Source organism: Corythoichthys intestinalis, chromosome 9 (assembly GCF_030265065.1).
Source record: "Corythoichthys intestinalis isolate RoL2023-P3 chromosome 9, ASM3026506v1, whole genome shotgun sequence".
Lineage (NCBI taxonomy): Eukaryota > Metazoa > Chordata > Actinopteri > Syngnathiformes > Syngnathidae > Corythoichthys > Corythoichthys intestinalis.
In genome coordinates, this window is record NC_080403.1 from 44,321,346 (window position 1) to 44,339,612 (window position 18,267).

An 18,267-nucleotide genomic window follows, 5' to 3' on the forward strand; every position below is an offset into this window, starting at 1 on the left:
CACTTTTTTCCTTGTTTCTCCAACTGTATCAACTTTTTTTGAAAACTGTGTTGATTTCTCACACAAGAAAATCCACCGTGCGTTCGTTTGCAGTGCTGTCATGTCGTCGTATTTCGAGCAACTCGTCGGATGTAGAAACAAATGGCGGCTCAAATTTTACGTCGGATGTCGAAAAGATCGTGTGTCGAAGTGATCGTATGTAGAGGTACCACTGTACTTTTGTTCCGTGAAAAATCCAGAAAGGGTTATTTGATTGTGGCTTTCTGAAGAACAATAATTTTTTACATTTAGGCACTCCTGCAATCGTCACACTTTTTCTGTTACAAACTGACCCCGGCCCCTCATCAGAGAAGGGAAAAGTTATGTGGCCCTCACAGGAAAAAGTTTGGGGACCCCTTGATTTACGTCAATTTCTCATAACGTATCCCCTCAAACCCAGCGCATTGCCCAAAGTCTTCTTATTTCCCAGGGCACATGAACGCAGCGTGAGGAGAACCAACCCCCTACCCAGTGACTAGCGTCATCATCCTTCCCGCTGACAAGTGAGCACAGCCGGCCGGAAAGTTCCGGACAACCGCCCCCCGCGTCTCCGCATTTAGCACTAGCACATTCAGCAGAACAACAGCCCGACAACCATTAAGGAGGGCAAAACAAGCATTTGGAGGAATGACTGTGTTTTTTCAACGTTTTCTAGTGAATGACATTTTAAAACATTACGCGCCCTCCGCCAACTTTTCCCGCTGAAGACACCACGAAAGCCGGTAAGTGATACGTGCCTCCCCCTTCTCAAACGTCTCCCGCACGCCGGTGCTGGCTTCCATCAAGCTTAGCCACCGGAAAAAAGCCGTTTAGCTTCGCTTTCACCGTCCGTTTATATGTACGTATTAGCTTAGCTCGCAACCGGAAGTGTGCTGCTTAGCCTAGCTTCTATGTGGGTTAGCTCCCATTAGGAAAACACTGGTCATGGTTAGCATGACATAGCTACATGTGAATTCAAGCGTCTTGTTTTATGTAATTTTTTTTTTGTGTGTGTTAAAAAGCACAACCATTTTCCCTGCTGAAAAACACGTATGTGCTCAAAAATGGCTCATCGTTTTGTTACTATCACATTTCGCTAAATAGTCACGTTGAAGGCAATATTATTAGTTTCCTTGAATTAATGGGAAATATTCGTGACTGTGATTTTAGGCGTACTGTTTTCGAGAAAATGCAATAAAAAAAATTGTTGTCACGCGTGCTGAGTTTCCAATTCCCCGAAAACAGAAAAACGAGAATGACTCAGAAAACGAAAGTTAAGTCGTGGAACGAGCTGAAGCAAGCCGGGAACGAGTTCTTCAAGGCGGGCCAGTACGGAGAGGCCACCCGCTTCTACAGCCAGGCCATCGACGAACTACACAAGTCGAGTGAGTTTACTTCTAAATCTATTTTATGGTATTACTACTACATTCATGTTTATTTTTAATCCCGCTAATGAAGTCAAGTAAAAAATTTAAACATTATCTAGAAGCTATTAAGTGCCTTTTGATAGAGATTTCCAAACTCCACTTTTTACATTTACATTTTACCCCAGGTGCCACGAAGGCAACATACACCGTTGCTAGGCAGAATTAAAGCATGCTGAACACCTACCCACCCAGGGCTGGCCCTTGGTGACAAAGTGCCCTAAGGGAAAGTGTACCTAGAAGATCCCAAAAATCGATTATTAGATGTATCGCGATTCGACACGTGACAATTCGATTACGATTCATAATAGTTAAAAAACAATGTTTTTTTTCCCCCTAATAACTTTATGACAGCCGCTCGTAGCAGAACAAAATTCAAGTCTGCCGCCCGGACACCTTTAACGGACGCACGCACAACGTTATGATGGATGCTGCCGGTACTTAGCAAGAGATTTACTTCTTTTCAAAAGACTGGAAAATAAATTTGTGTATGAGACAGGCGGGGTCCCGGCGGTCACGCTTCTGTGCGCAAGTTAGTTTTTAGAGCGAGAGCGGACGAGAGATGGTTCGTTGCTCCTTGTCTTTCAGTTGTTCATTAGTAGGGTCAAGTCATGTTAATTTGAAAAAGTCCCTAGTGTTTTATTAAGTCCCGTGTCCGTCTATCAGAGGTGAGTACACGAACCGTCTTGTACTGTTAAGCCTTTATTGTCGTTGTTTTTTAGATGTTACTAGTTAGCACCGAGCGCAATGCTATTGCTAATTAGCGACTTCGCTAACATGTATTTCCATGTCAAGTTGTGCGTTCGTTGTTTGGTGGTGTACATAAGTTACTCCAGATGCAGAACTTTTAAAACCAGGATTAAGTACAGCGGTAACTCTTAGAGGCATGCGAAATTTCCGATTCTTAGATTATTCGCGATTCGGCCGTGGAAGATTCGAGAACGATTCACAAATATCCAAATTCCGATTATTGAATTATACCAGGTAAAGTGGAAGTAAAACACAGTCAGCGCGGTCTTTGGGACGCAATGAGGAACGGACAGAGAGTAAATATCATGTTCATCTCATGCCGCTAGATAAAAAAACAATCATACCTGACTGCGGCCGACAGCCGCTACAAACAACGCCCAGTTGCTAGTTGCTACAAACATACGGCTACAGTAGATATCATATATATGTAGAACTAGATGCAAAGTGACAGATGACTTAGGTGTTAAACATGTATTATTGAACAGACATGCGAACTGACAGACTTTCTGGCGTGAGTAAACAGCCGCCATCTTAAAGCAGTAGACCTCTCTAGAAGGCTCTGTTGTAGCGAACCTAATTAACTTTTTATCTAAAATAATCCTAAATCGGCATAATCTTGTCTTGAATCTGTCTTTCAAAGACGAAATAGTTTTAAAACTTTGACAAAAGTAGACAGAAGGGAAATTATGGAATAACGGGAGTAATTTTAACAACTGTAACAGTTGATTCACAACATTAAATTAATTGAATGTTGTTTAAAGCTGCTGATACAGAATGGGGATTGAAGTTTTTTTATTTACTGTTATTTTTGTATATTTGTTTACTGTTATATGTTAACTTGATACTGAAATAGTAGTTTGGTTTAGCCTGAGAGGATTTTTGAACAATTTTGGAACTAATGTACAAAACATTAAAAAAGAAAAAAGGAGGGGAGTGCATCAATAATCATTTTATGATCGAATCGCAGCCTCTGAATCGTAATCGAATCGTTAGGTGCCCAAAGATTCCCAGCTCTAGTAACACTACAAACATGTGCTATAGTGCAGAAATCTGTAAAAACAGTTGGTTAAGTCTTATTTCTAAAGACTCTTTGTTTGTTTCGAGAAACTGTGGAATTCATTCCACCAGTGTAAATTTTATTGTATTGTTGAGACAAATAAGTATTGGCTTTGAAACAGCTAATGTTTTTGCACCTTCTTGTGAAAAAGAGTATCTCAAGGTCAGCTGTGTGTTGTATGGGCATATTGAGAATAAGTATTGCCTTTAAAATGGTTAATGTTTTTGCACTTTCTTGTTTAAAGTTTAAAGTTAGAGTTTAAGAGCAGCTTTTTTTTGTACGGGCATGTTTCCATCGTTCCTGTTGAATCATTAGGATGTTTTAAATAAATAATTGACATAAATATATTTGGTTACTTTATTAATTTGTAATGTAAGATGCATCGATAATCGTGATAACCGTGATCATCGTTCAATAATCGAATCGTAGCACCCTGAATCGTAGTCAAATAGAATCGTGGGGTTCCTAAGATGGCACACCGCTAGTGTATATGTTTTAATAATAGTTAATAGTGCCATATACTAAAAATAATACAATATACGTACTTGTCTATTTTAAACACCACCATGCAATTCTTATCTTGCATAAATTAATGTGGTTATATGAATATATTTATGTGTATCTGGACTAGAGCTGAAACGAATACTCGAGCAACTCGAGTAACTCGAGTTTAAAAACTGATCCGAGTAATTTTATTCACCTCAAGTAATCGTTTATTTTGACAGCTCTAAGCATCACGTTTTACTCAGACTACTTTTAATGCGGGACAATGCGCTGATGTCAAGTGCGTAGAGGAAGAAGCAAAAAAAAAAAAAACTTACTGCAGCCGACAGCCGCTACAAACTTCACCGACGTTGCTAAATACTAGCCCGCACGATGCCACGTTGGTAGCAGGTAGCGTCTGATGAGTCTCATAGAGATCACATGTATGTTGAACTAGATGCGCTATGACAGACTTGGCCGCGTCTGGGCAGCGTTAGCAAACAGCCGCCATCTTAGAGCAGTAGAGCGCTAAGCGCTAATAAATTAATGTAACTGTCACCAGCTCACGTAACGTTAGCCCTGCGGAGGGCTAGGTTTTTATTAATTATGACCACTTACGATGCGTGGCTAACGTGTTTTACATACAGGCTTTAACATAACATAGCGTTGTGGAGTGATGAGGGTGTAAAATAAAAAGTCAATGATGCTAACTATCAATTTTAGCTCAGTAGTCAGTGCTGGATAAAACACCAAGTAGCACTGGTCCCTAATGTGCTCCAATACAGCCCGTATCATACATTTATTTTGAACACTGCAAAAACTCAAAATCCTATCAGGACTTACAGTTTAGACTAACTTAAAACTTAACTAGAACTTTGTTGGGTGCATGGGTTTTCTCCGGGAACTCCGGTTTCCTCCCACATCCCAAAAACATGCATGGTAGGCTGATTGAACACTCTAAATTGTCCGTAGGTATGAGTGTGTGCGTGAATGGTTGTATGTCTCCTTGTGCCCTGCAATTGGCTGGCAACCAGTTCAGGGTGTACCCTGCCTACTGCTTGTAGTTAGCTGGGATAGGCTCCAGCACCTCCGCGACCCTCGTGAGGAAGAAGCGGCATGGAAAATGAATGAATAGAACTTTAAAATAGCTTGACACAAATAAAAATTCAATTGAAACACGCGGGAAAAAATCCTAACTTTTAAGTGATGTGTGTTATCAAGCGTAACGGCATTTTTAGGTATATTTAATAAGATCTAAAGGTTTTTTGAGTTAAAGCAGTGAATTAGTCTTTTTTTATTCTAGTTACATCTGAGAAGCAATTGTTGGCTGTTTTCAACAATATACGGTACATTGAAAATAAAGACATTGATTGACTGAAAATGGTTCAAGATTAGAAGAAATGTCTTGTTTTCTCCCGTATATTTATAATTGCTCTTCACCTAAAAATATATGTTTTATCCGATTACTCGATTAATCGATAGAATTTTCAGTTGATTACTCGATTACTAAAATATTCGATAGCTGCAGCCCTAATCTGGACTATATACTTATTTAATTATAAAACCAACAACCTTTGCCCCACTCTGTTGTGCTGCTTGGGGAGAGTTCCGTAGATTTCACTTTTATTTAAGACAATGATGGACATACAGTACCTCTACCTGCTCTGGGCCCGTTTTTTCCTCCACCACCTTTCTTCGCTTTCTGAAAGCAGCCCATGGGAGCTTGGACCTTTTCATATTAAAATTCTTAAACGTCGTGAGACATTCATTTATCAATTGTGTTACGCTGAAAGTAACTTCATATGTTAGAAACCGTTCAGGAAGCGTATCCTATCCCATTCTCCCGCCGTTTGTTTTCCCTGAAGCAATTTGCTGTCCTGGGCAACTGCCTTATATGCTTATATACTTATATGTGCTCAAAGACTCACAAGTTTATTTTTAGTCAATTTTGACGTATTAAAAATAATTGCTATTTGCATCAACCCCTTGATGCCAGAGCATCGTCAATGGCAGCCAATGAGTTCACAAATGTATGTATGCATGCACAGTGCTACCTGTACTTACGACATTAGTTGGTTCCGGAAGCGGTCTCGTAAACCCAAAAACTTCATAGAGACGCGTTTTACAAATGCCCTAATCTGTTCCAAGCATTACTGTCACGCCATTAAATTTTATAATTGGGGAAAAACAGGAATAAAACAACAGCCAAACACATTTGAATCATACCATATACCTAACCTTACCATTAATACCTGTAATAAAGTAGATAATAGAACAAAGTGCAAAGAAAAAAATTTAGGGCTGTGAAACGATTAAAATTTTTAATAGAGTTAAAAAATTAATTGATCGTAATTAATCGCAATTCAAACCATCTCTAAAATATGCCATATTTTTCTGTAAATTATTGTTGGAATGGAAAGATAAGACACAAGACGGCTATATACATTCAACATACGGTACATAAGTACTGTATTAGTTTATTATAACGACAAATCAACAAGATGGCATTAACATTATTAACATTCTCTTAAAGCGATCCATGGATAGAAGGACTTGTAGTTCTTAAAAGATAAATGTTAGTACAAGTTATGGAAATTTTATATTAAAACCCCTCTTAATGTTTTCGTTTTATTGAAATTTGTAAATTTTTCAATCAAAAAATAAACTAATAGCTCGCCATTGTTGATGTCAATAATTACACCTTACTCATGGTTCTGAAAGCCATAAAATCAGTTGGACCCAAGCGCCAGCAGAGGGCGCCAAACACCAAAAAAACAAGTAACAAGCGGACATTACACTCTGCTGTCAGTTTAATCTGTTTGAGCGGGGCATGTGCATTAATTGCGTCAAATATTTTAACGTGATTAATTTTAAAAATTAATTACCACCCGTTAACGCGATAATTTTGACAGCCCTAAAAAAATATATCGTACCTTTCACGAGATCGATGGTACATATCGCCTAGCTTACTCTTCGTGGCACAAAAACACGTTTTCATCCACTTATGTATTCCCAATGCTATTTGATGTATATTTGTTAAATGTAAATTCAGGCACTGAGGAGTTAAGTTTGAATGCCTCTTATTCCACCAGATCCCAAAAATGTGGAGGATTTGAGCGTTTTGCACTCCAACCGCGCTGCTAGCTACCTCAAAGAAGGAAACTGTGCCGAATGTTTCAAGGACTGCAACATGTGAGTATTTCCTCATTGTCTGCCATTGAAGCTTCGCCCTCTCCCAGTCAAAATGGATTGAACGTCGAGCGCGTCGGTGGCAGTGTTACTCAGTACGTCATTTGACAAGCCCCTCCCAATTTCCTGCCAGCTCTCTGGAGTTGGTACCGTTCAACGTCAAATCCTTGCTCCGGAGGGCCGCCGCCTCGGAGGCCCAGGAGCGTTATCGCCAGGCCTACGTGGACTACAAGACCGCCCTTCAGCTGGACGCCAACATAGCGGCGGCACACGACGGAGCCAACAGGTGAGCGGCGACCCAGAGTCCCCATCAAAATATGCCACACAGTACACCAAAAAAAATAAATGTTTAAAGAAAAGAAGGGAATAAAATACATTAATATACCGGTATGTTCAAATTAATAAACAGGCATGAAAATCTCTCACCTTTCGGCGAAATTCGCCGTTTTGAAGTCAAAAAGGGCGACTTACGTGAATTGCGTAGATCCGAGGAGAAATTCTTTTTGGGAGGAGGGGGGGGGGGGTCGGGAGGTTTTAATTATTATTATCATCATGTGATTAACTTAGTACGTAAACTGAGCACTTAAGAACACAGTCAGCAAATCCTTCTAGATGCTTCGCTGACAAGAACCAATCATCGGCCCAAGTTGCGTTCCATTATTCCAAACACGCGCACTCCTTACTGTGCATGGAGTGCTCGGAGAGCCTTTGGTTGCATTGCAAAGCTGCGAAAAACAAAAAGCAGGCCTTATCCACACCGGGGCAGACCAGAGCGCAGCATACACACTTGCCTGTATTTGCCAGCAGATTGAATTTGATGAGTAATGGTTTCAATCGTTTTCACATTTTGCGATATAAAAAAGTTACTGCCATTCGTTGCAGCTTGTGTTGAACACTGCCAGAGCTAGCCAAATCTCCCATGAAAAAAAAAAGCTCCCGTTAAATTGGCGTCAAGCTTGTGTATTTAGCGGTAATATAAACGAAGAAACACACTGTTGAGTCAAATTAAGCGGCATGCTCTCGGATGGAGGGGGCGCCTCACATCGCTCCCGTCGTCCGCCGGAGACGCGTTATTTTCGGCTTGGATTTGAGCTGACGGCCGGTGTCGGCACAACACCGGCCCGACGAGTGGTGGGAATGAGTCCTGCTTCTTAAAGCTTTTCAGAAATACAGGGATCCTTCGTTTTTCGCGGTTAATGGGGACCAGAACCCGCCACAATAAGTGAAAACGGCGAAGTAAAATTGGATGTAAATGGATGGCTAAACAAATGCTAAAAAACACGAATGTTGAAATATTTTTTAGAAATGTAATAAAAAGTGAAATGTTGAAAAAGATAAGTAAATAAAAAATAGAAACAAATATATGTTGAAATAAATGTTGGAGTAAATATTTCCATAAATAGAGACACAAAAAAATGTTGACAAGATGAATAAACTGAAATGAATTCTTAATGAAATAATTTAATAGATAAATGTTTAATTTTATAAAAGTTGAAATATCAGTAAAAATAAATGTTTAAATCAGAAAATGCTGAAGTATTTAAATTAACATGGAAATAAATGAATTTTGACACGGAACAAAATAAAAACCCTAAATAAATAAATCAATAATTTGATAATTGTAATCAAAATAATAGATTATGTAATAAATATAATAAAAGTCAATCTATTTGTACATGTTGAATGAATTTGAAAATTAAATGTATCAAAATAGATAATCTAGTTTATTTAAAAGTGGCTGTGCTTATTAATGAATGTGTAACTTGACCAGAAATAACCAAAGGCAACTCGTCATTTGCAGGTAAAAAAAAAAAAAAATGCTTTTTTTTCCCTCCCCCACTTTTCTAATGTTCCGCAGGATGACAAAAGCGCTGACAGAGGTGGACGGTCCGGCATGGCGCGAGAAGCTCCCCGCCATCCCAGTGGTCCCCCTGGCGGTCCGCGAAAAGATGAGCCAAGCTGCCCCGCGGCACAACGGCGCCACGGGGGACGCCTCGACCAACGACGCACGGCGAGCCAAGGCGCTCAAGGAAGAAGGCAACGCCTTGGTCAAGAAGGGCGATCATGCCCGCGCCGTCGACAAGTACACGCAGAGCATTCTGTGCCACGACAAAGAAGCTGCCGCCTTCACTAACCGGTGGGTTGGCAACACCGGACGCCGCTGATGTCGACACTAACCTGTGTTTGTGTGCGCTGGTACAGGGCGTTGTGCTACCTGGCGCTTAAGCGCTACCGCGACGCCGTCGGTGACTGCGACGCGGCCCTAGCCCTGGACGGCGTCAACGTCAAGGCGCTCTACCGACGTGCACAGGCCTACAAGGAGCTCAAGGTGACCCGCCATCCAGTCAATACAAAGCCAAATTAAGAAATGCAAAGAACTAAAATATATAATTAAATAATTTGAAATGGTAATGTTGAAATAATTGTAAAAAACAAAAGTGGGAATACATAAAAACCGATATAAATAGAAATGGAGAGATTAAAGGTAAAATAAATAAATGTTGAAATTAAAATCAACCAAAAATCAAATAAAACAAAATTAAATCAATAACCTAAAATCGAAATACATACTGAAATAAATCAACAAATGTGGAAAAAATACTAATTGAAATTGATATTTAAATAAATATGAAAAAAGCAAAATTAAAACGGAAAAATAATTAAAAGAAATATAAGTTGAAATAAAAATTAAAACAAATTACGATAAAAAATACATTAGAAATATAAAAAATACACACAAATTAAAATAATTTCATATTGAAATAAAAGTTGAAATAATCAAAAGTTGAAATAAAAATGAACTGGAAATAATAACAAATAATTAAATATTGAAATAAAAATGTCAAAATAAAAATTTAAATACAGGTTAGAATACATGTTAAAGTAAATACAAATTTAAATAATACAAAAATTAATGTCAATATAAACTGAATAAATGAAAACATTAAAAAAAGAGAAATATAACATTTATCTATAAATTGAAATAAATTAAAACAAAAATGGAAATATCTAAATGTTGAAAACGGAAATAAAATATAAATCGATGTTTAAATAACAAATTACATACAAATGAAACTATTGCATGAAAATAAATGATGAAAACAAATATTTAAATAACGATTGGAATAAACTAAAAAACATATATGCTGAAATAAATCAATACATTTTAAATAACTAAATAATCAAATACCTCATTACCCTTGTATTGGCTTGGTTCTTGAAAACCCTGAAACGTACTCAGTCATCCACTCATCTCAACTTTTGTCTCCAGAACATGACCGGTTGCATACAGGACCTGAAAGAACTGCTGGAGGTGGAGCCTACCAACATGGCTGCCATCAAGCTGTTACAGGAAGTACAACAACTACAACAGCAAGAACAACCCCCCAAACAACAAGCCCCGCCGCCCCAGGAGAAGAAGAAAAAAACAAGAAACCGGAAGAAGTGACCAGCAGAGGCATGAGGTGAAAGTAGGCGGAGCTAAACCCGCAGAGTCGACCAATCGGCGCCCGTCGTTTCGACCCAAGTGCCTGAAACGATTACGGTCGCCGTGGGGGGCTTTTCCAACGTTTTCATTGGTCATTTCGCCCATTCCGGCGGCCACTCAAGTTACTACATTTAGCGTTTTACCCTCTTATTGGTCATTTATGTAACTTATTTCTGTCTCCGTTTAAAGTTGGCGGCCATTTTTTAAAAGCTGCCGATATAACTAGCGGATGTTAAATATACATTTGTTTGCTTGTCGTCGACTCGGAAAAGACAAATTGACCACCACAGTCATCAGGCTGGGCGAGTTTGTTGTTTTTGCGTTCAAATAAATGTATAAATAAAACTGGTTTTATTCAAAGGAGAGTGAAATCATTCACATTTACACACACAAGTAAATTGTTTTTCCTGATTTGAACTGAATTGTAGCATTTTTACATTTAAATGAGTTTAATGGGGTAAAGGTTTGGCTGCTGTTGATGACGCTAGACGTTGAATCCCATTTAGTTTGGGAAGGGCGAATGTACTTGAAGCCATGTCAACAGCACTGAAACATGAGCCAGTCCTCACAGTTGAAATGAATTGGACATCCATCCCTGTCGTTGGGGGGGCAATAATTGAATATTTGTAGTTGAGAAGGTGTACCCACAAGTCCAAGCGCCATTCACAGGTGCAAAGACTTGTGGGTACACTTCTCAAGTTTTAACTGTGACTTTCCATAGCTGGTGACATATACAACCCGAAACAAAAAGTATGGAATCACCAGTCTCGGACGAGCATTCACTCAGACATTTTATCATGGGGAACAAACTCCGATAAAAAGCTTGAAAAAATAATGAATTAGTTCAAAAGTGCAACTCCTTGGCGATCAGAAACACTAAAAGAAATGAATAAAAACATTGTGGTGGTCAGTAAATGTTATTTTTATTGAGCAAGTGCAGGGAAATGTAGAATCACTCCATTCTGAAGAAATATGGAATCACTCCATTTTCAGGAGAAAATAGACTCACCCAGTGAATTTCCTTTCCTTAATTGGGCCCCTGCCTCAGATTAGAGCTGCTCGTTAGTCAGCAGTTAAAAACGGTGCAGTTATCACTCCTTGGAGGGCTGCTGGACCAAGTGGATTCACAAGAATCATGGCTCCAACAAGAGAGATGTCTCTTGAGACCAAGGAGAGGATTATCAAACTTCTTGAAGAAGGTAATGCTACATGTATGGTTGCCAAAGATGTGGGCTGTTCAGTCAGTTGGACCAAGTACAAACAGCATGGCAAGGCTGTTAAAGTTAAGCGTACTGGTAGACCGAGGAAGACATCCAAACGCCATGACAAACAACTAAAGGCCATATGTCTTGAGAACAGGAGATGCACAACAAGACAAATGAAGAACTGGGAGGAAGATGGAGTCAAGGTATGTGACAACTGTGCAAAATCGCCTAAAGGAAATGGGATTTTCATACAGAAAAGGAAAAAGGAAACCATCATTGACACTTAAACAAAAAAGAAGAAAACTCCAATAGGCTAAGGAGAGGCAAACATGGACTGTGAATGACTGGATGAAGGTTTTTTTTTCAGTGATGAGTCAATCTGCATTGGACAAGGTGATGCTGGAACTTTTGTTTGGTGCCGTTCCAGTGAGATTTACTAAGATGACTGCCTGAAGAAAACATCAAAATTCCCTCAGTCCTTGATGGTCTGGAGCTGCATGTTAGGCAAAGGCACTGGGGAGATGGCTGTGGTTAAATCTTCAATATATACACAAGTTCACATTGAAATTTTAGACAGCTTTCTTATCCCTTCAATTGAAAATGTTTTCATTCTCCAAGATGACAATGATTCATCCCACAGAGCTAAAACTGTAATAGCATTCTTTGGAGAAAGACTCGTCCAGTCAATGTCATGACCTGCAAATAGCCCAGATGTCAACCCTAATAAAAACCTGTGGTGGAAATTGGGGGGGGGGGAGGTCCACAGCAAGGCTCCGACCTGCAAGGATGATCTGGCAACTACAATCAAAGAGAGTTGCACCAAGTTGATGAAGAATACTGTTTATCACTCATCAAGTCTATGCCTCAGTGACTACAAGCTGTCATAAAAGCCAAAGGTGGTGCAACTAAATACTAGAGATGTGTTTTGACTGTTATTTCTTTGTTTGTTTCTCATGATTCCATATATTTTTCCTGAGAATGGAGTGATTCTATATTTCCCTGCACTTGCTCTATAAAAGTAACATTTACTGACCACTAGAGCTGGGAGTCTTTGGGCACCTAACGATTCGATTACGATTCAGTCTCCGATTCGATTATAAAACGATTATTGATGCACCCTCCCTCCTTTTTTTGTTGTTGTTTTTTTTGTTTTGTACATTAGTTCCAAAATTATTCAAAAATAGTCTCAGGCTAAACCAAACTACAATTTCAGTATCACGTTAACATATAACAGTAAACAAATATACAAAAATAACAGTAAATAAAAAACTCCCATCCCCATTCTGTATCAGCAGCTTTAAACTACATTCAATTTAATGTTGTGAATCAACCGTTAAAGTTGTTAAAATTGCTCCTGTTATTCCATAATTTTCCTTTTGTCTACTTTCGACATGTGAAAGTTTTAAAACTATTTTAAAGATAGATTCAAGTCAATATTTTACCGATTTAGGAGTATTTTAGATAAAAAGTTTATTAAGTTCGCTACAACAGCCTTGCAGGGAAGTGTGCTACTTTAAGATGGCGGCCGTTTACTAACGCCCGCATCTAGCTTTCTGTAGATGTGCTGCTAACGCTACCGAATCTATATTGCATCTAGTCCTATATAAATGATATCTACCGTAACATTATGTGGATGCACTTTGGAGCAGCTTTTCGGCAGCAGTCAGGTATGTTGTTGTGTTTTTTCATCTCGTGGCATGAGTCGAGCTAGAGCCGTGAGTTGAGCATCGGCATTACCCGAGGGGCCGGGTAATGACAAGCATAATGTTTAGCTACTCTCGCTCCGTTCCTCATTGCGTCCCGAAGACCGCGCGGCGCGCTGAGCGTGTTGTACTTCGGCTTTACTTGGCATATTTCAATAATCGGAACATGGATGTTTGTGAATTGTTCTCGAATCTTCCACGGCCGAATTGCGAATAATCTAAGAATCGGAAAATTTGCGAACCTCTACTGACCACGACAATATTTTTTATTCATTTCTTTTAGTGTTTCTGAATGCTAAAGAGTTGCACTTTTGAACTAATTATTTTTTTCAAGCTTTTTACCTCAGTTTGTTCTACATAATAAAATGTCTGAGTGAGTGCTCGTCCAAGACTGGTGATTCCATACTTTTTGCTTCGGGTTGTATATACACTCACCGGCCACTTTATTAGGTACACCATGCTAATAACGTGTTGACCCCCTTTTGCCTTCAGAACTGCCTCAATTCTTCGTGGGATAGGTTCAACAAGGTGCTGGAAGCATTCCTCAGAGAGTTTGGTCCATATTGACATGATGGCATCACACAGTTGGTGCAGATTTGTCGGCTGCACATCCATGATGCGAATCTCCCGTTCCACCACATTCCAAAGATGCTTGGATTGGATTGGATTGGATTGAGATCTGGTGACTGTGGAGGCCATTTGAGTACAGTGAACTCATTGTCATGTTCAAGAAACCAGTTTGAGATGATTCCAGCTTTATGACATGGTGCATTATCCTGCTGAAAGTAGCATCAGAGTTGGGTACATTGTGGTCATAAAGGGATGGACATGGTCAGCAACAATACTCAGGTAGGCTGTGGCGTTCCAACAATGCTCAATTGGTACCAAGGGGCCCAAAGAGTGCCAAGAAAATATTCCCCACACCATTACACCACCACCACCAGCCTGAACCGTTGATACAAGGCAGGAGGGATCCATGGTTTCATGTTGTTGACGCCAAATTCTGACCCTACCATCCGAATGTCGCAGCAGAAATCGAGACTTATCAGACCAGGCAACGTTTTTCCAATCTTCTATTGTCCAATTTTGATGAGCTTGTGCAAATTGTAGCCTCAGTTTCCTGTTCTTAGCTGAAAGGAGTGGCACCCGGCGTGGTCTTCTGCTGCTGTAGCCCATCTGCCTCAAAGTTGGGCGTACTGTGCGTTCAGAGATGCTCTTCTGCCTACCTTGGTTGTGATGGGTGGTTATTTGAGTCACTGTTGCCTTTCTATCAGCTCGAACCAGTCTGGCCATTCTCATCTGACCTCTGGCATCAACAAGGCATTTCCGCCCACAGAACTGCCGCTCACTGGATATTTTTTCTTTTTCGGACCATTCTCTGTAAACCCTTGAGATGGTTGTGCGTGAAAATCCCAGTAGATCAGCAGTTTCTGAAATACTCAGACCAGCCCTTCAGGCACCAACAACCATGCCACGTTCAAAGTCATTCAAATCACCTTTCTTCCCCATACTGATGCTCAGTTTGAACTGCAGGAGATTGTCTTAAACCATGTCTACATGCCTAAATGCGCTGAGTTGCCGCCATGTGATTGGCTGATTAGAAATTAAGTGTTAACAAGCAATTGGACAGGTGTACCTAATAAAGTGGCAGGTGAGTGTATGTAGCCGGTCTGTATGGAGCCGCGCCATATGACGTGATCCATCACCCTCATCCAAGTCAGGACTCGAAAGCGCCAGCCGCTAGGCCAAAAGCCCAGGCTAGCAGCTCTAGCCACAATATGCACCCGCTACATAAATATACATGTACATCCATCCATACATACATACATATCAGTGGCAGATGCTGGTCTTTCAATGAGGGGAACCTCAAAGTGTGTCCGCCTGTGAATGCTTTGTGACTGCGGAGGGGCTTAGCGGCACTTGCTGCTCGGTAGAGAAAAGAAACTAGAGTGGCACAAGTCTCCAAAATACAAGCAGCTACAGTAGAAAAAAAACACGAGAAAAAGGATGAATTTTTCGCTAGTTTTTAACAAAGCGTCCCTAGGTTGATTAGGGAAGTTTCAAGTTCAACTCATAATGAAAATTGAAAAAAGTCTTTAATACGACAAAGTCACTTCTTCGCTCATTTCGTTATCAAAAAAGGAATTCAGGTATTTAGCCTCAGCTCATCCAATCATCATGCAGAAAACCAGAGCGTCCGGGCCAGCCGAGCCCCACCCACTGCCCATAGAGCCCCCGGGACGTACTGCGTCTGATGGATAAACCCAGCCTTTAGCCAATGGTTCGTCTTGTTTCGCTGTAGTGGAACAATGTTGTCAACTCAGGAGATGCACAGCATCCACACTGTTTAAAAGACTGTGAAGTTGCATGAATGAATGAAAAGCAAGCTGCATCATAACCGGTGATAAGAAGCTAATTCTTAACGAAAGTTGAGCGCATATTTAGTCAATGACATGTGCAAACAAGTTTTCGTTTGATCACTTATTTTTTATATTTTAGGGGAAGCCGAGCTTCTCTTGCGGTCTTAGAGCAATCGCCTCATATAGACCCTACCCACCGACGTCACAAAATCACGTGATCGCTGTATTGTTCCGCCCCCTTGTCCGTCATTTTATGTCTGTATTATCAATGGTCTCAATTGATCGAGCAACTTATAATGCATTTCATGGAAGACCCGGTGCTTTCGGATGCCGTAAACTCACTTGATGCGTTGCATAAAAGGCGTTATGTGGAAAAGCTTCAGTTTATCCATTCGCCAGATCCACATTTGATGCCTAAATCGATGTTTTTCGACCCGCTGTCTCCGCTGTATTTGCCTGACATCTGCTAGCTACCCTGATATGTACAACTATCTTGTCCACACAAAATCAGCCTATTCTCACGAAAATTTGAAAAACTTCAGGAGCTTGGAGGCTTATAAATACTTCGTTGCTGGTTGGGTGAAACAGGTCCTCGTCCACAAAAATTCAGCAGGAATCTATCTTGTGCTTGGAAAGGTGAGTTACGAAATTTTCAATTCAAAATCTTTTGTTCTTGCTAACATCCACTGTCAAGTCTAATGTATTTCATGTCATTTGTCAATGGAGCTAGGGCTTTTGATGTTTATATGGTTTAGCGATAGCACTCTCACTACATACATACGTGTATGTTGTCGGCGATTAGCCTAGCAATGATCTTAATTGTGGTTGTCAGCCCAAAACCCTCTAAATATATATTAAATGCATTTTACCAGATATAAAATGACTACTACATAATCTGTGGTAATCGTTTGGAGCCCAGTTTTCTCGTCGAACTGCAGCAGCACATCTTGCTCTCTCCTCTCCGGGTCTCTCGGAATCCGGTAGAACTTCAAGTCTCTCCGTCTATCTTCTCTGTTATTGCAACCGACCGCCACACACGCCTTCACCATTTTGATTATTAATGTTAACGAGCAGAAAAACACGCCGTAAATAGGAGGAATGTACGTAGCCGTAACAGGTAAACACGATGTGTTGACGGACAATTGGGCGGTACCAGTCAGGAGGACTGAGTTGTGACGTCACGTGGGTAGGGTCTATATACTGTATATGTATATGGCGGAAAACACTCAGGTGACTTGAAGTTCCGCTCTGAGAGCCCCAATTTGGCCAAATTTCAAAATTGTCCGATTTGCATGTGTGATACTTCATTGGAAAGCTTAAAATCTCAATTTTCTGGGAGAAGAAAAATTTTGAACAGGAGGGCATTTTAAAAAGTATGTTTTTTAAACAGCAAAACCCTATCTGGAGGCGAGAGCAGAATTACAGACACCATGACTTCAACGAGATGTTATGGCTAACTTACCTTGTTTAGACCCAAAAACTCCATGTAGCATGAATCACTGAGTGTCAAGACACAGCTGTAAATGGCCACAGCTGGATTTTGGGGGGAAACATGGCAATACAACAAGGGTCGCGATGCAGAACTCGCTCACATCAAGGAGTGGTAGAGATGTTCTTTTTCATATATTTACCCTTTTAAAATTTTTTTTTTCAATTTTTCTGTGTTTGGATCGATTATTTATCATCTAAAATGTCGGAGAAAATGCGACAGTAACAAAAAAAATACAATTAAGCCATAGTTATGAGGTAGATACCTGACTTTTTTTTACAGAAGACATTTTTTTCATTGTGACATAATTTGTTTAAAAGTTTAAAAATATGTGAATAAATAATTTTTAAAGTCTTTTTTTATTTTTATTTTATTATTTTTTTAAATGAAAAATGAGATCAATTAATGATTCTAAGCTAAAAATGACAGACATTTTGAATAATAAATATGATTAACTACCTTCGTTTTCTGGCTGGGTTGAAAAAAAAGCGGTTGCGTGACATCTGTAAACGGGGGTTTTCAGGGTAAAACAGACAAATTAAAAATAGTTCGGGGGCTTAATGCACCATGAATCTGCTATGGCAGCATATAGACATATTGTTCTATCAAACACAACAGTTGTTTTGGCTTAAAATACAGCAGTTTATTTTAAAGAGGAGTGCAAGAGCAGAAACTGCTTTTTCAGTCATGTCTGTGTTTTCCGCCATATATACTAAGGATGCAACAATACTCGGTTTTATATTGAACCGTTCGATACGCCCTCTTCGATTCAATAGACAAAAACATTTGATCCGAATTAAAAGCTCCCAGAATGTATTTTCCGAATTTATTTTAGTCGTGTCTCTCGCTAAAATGTCTGTCGCAGCTTTGCCTTGAAAAAAATAAACCCTGCCGCGAGCAGCCCCCCTCCTCGCCTAAACTGCTTGAAAGGTGGGAGGTGTAGCGCACGAAGATCATTGCTCATGAAGACAGAAACTTTCAATGTCGTACAGATCCGTTGTATGACAGTATTTTGGGTGAGCTGATATGCTATCCCCACTCGTACATATTTGAAAAAGACTGTCTTTACGGATACTTATAACAAAGTCGGCATATATATTGT

At 39.9% G+C, this 18,267-nt stretch overlaps 1 protein-coding gene across 1 annotated transcript; it reads left to right on the forward strand.

Annotated features, from left to right (window-relative positions):
* Positions 1-509: 509 nt before the first annotated feature.
* tomm34 (translocase of outer mitochondrial membrane 34) lies at positions 510-12,308 on the forward strand. The gene is made up of 7 exons (XM_057847075.1): positions 510-761; positions 1,264-1,403; positions 6,825-6,924; positions 7,055-7,207; positions 8,780-9,058; positions 9,124-9,250; positions 10,193-12,308. Exons 2-7 carry the CDS (start codon positions 1,274-1,276, stop codon positions 10,367-10,369), a joined length of 966 nt encoding a protein of 321 aa, XP_057703058.1. The 5' UTR covers positions 510-761; positions 1,264-1,273; the 3' UTR covers positions 10,370-12,308.
* The last annotated feature ends 5,959 nt before the right edge of the window (positions 12,309-18,267 follow it).

Bases quoted from the DNA above. Each gene is read 5' to 3' on its own strand.
- tomm34 (XM_057847075.1), top strand. From the start codon at position 1,274: ATGACTCAGAAAACGAAAGTTAAGTCGTGGAACGAGCTGAAGCAAGCC. The intron at 1,404-6,824 runs GTGAGTTTACTT...TTATTCCACCAG, and splicing joins CGACGAACTACACAAGTCGA to ATCCCAAAAATGTGGAGGAT. The intron at 9,059-9,123 runs GTGGGTTGGCAA...GCGCTGGTACAG, and splicing joins GCTGCCGCCTTCACTAACCG to GGCGTTGTGCTACCTGGCGC.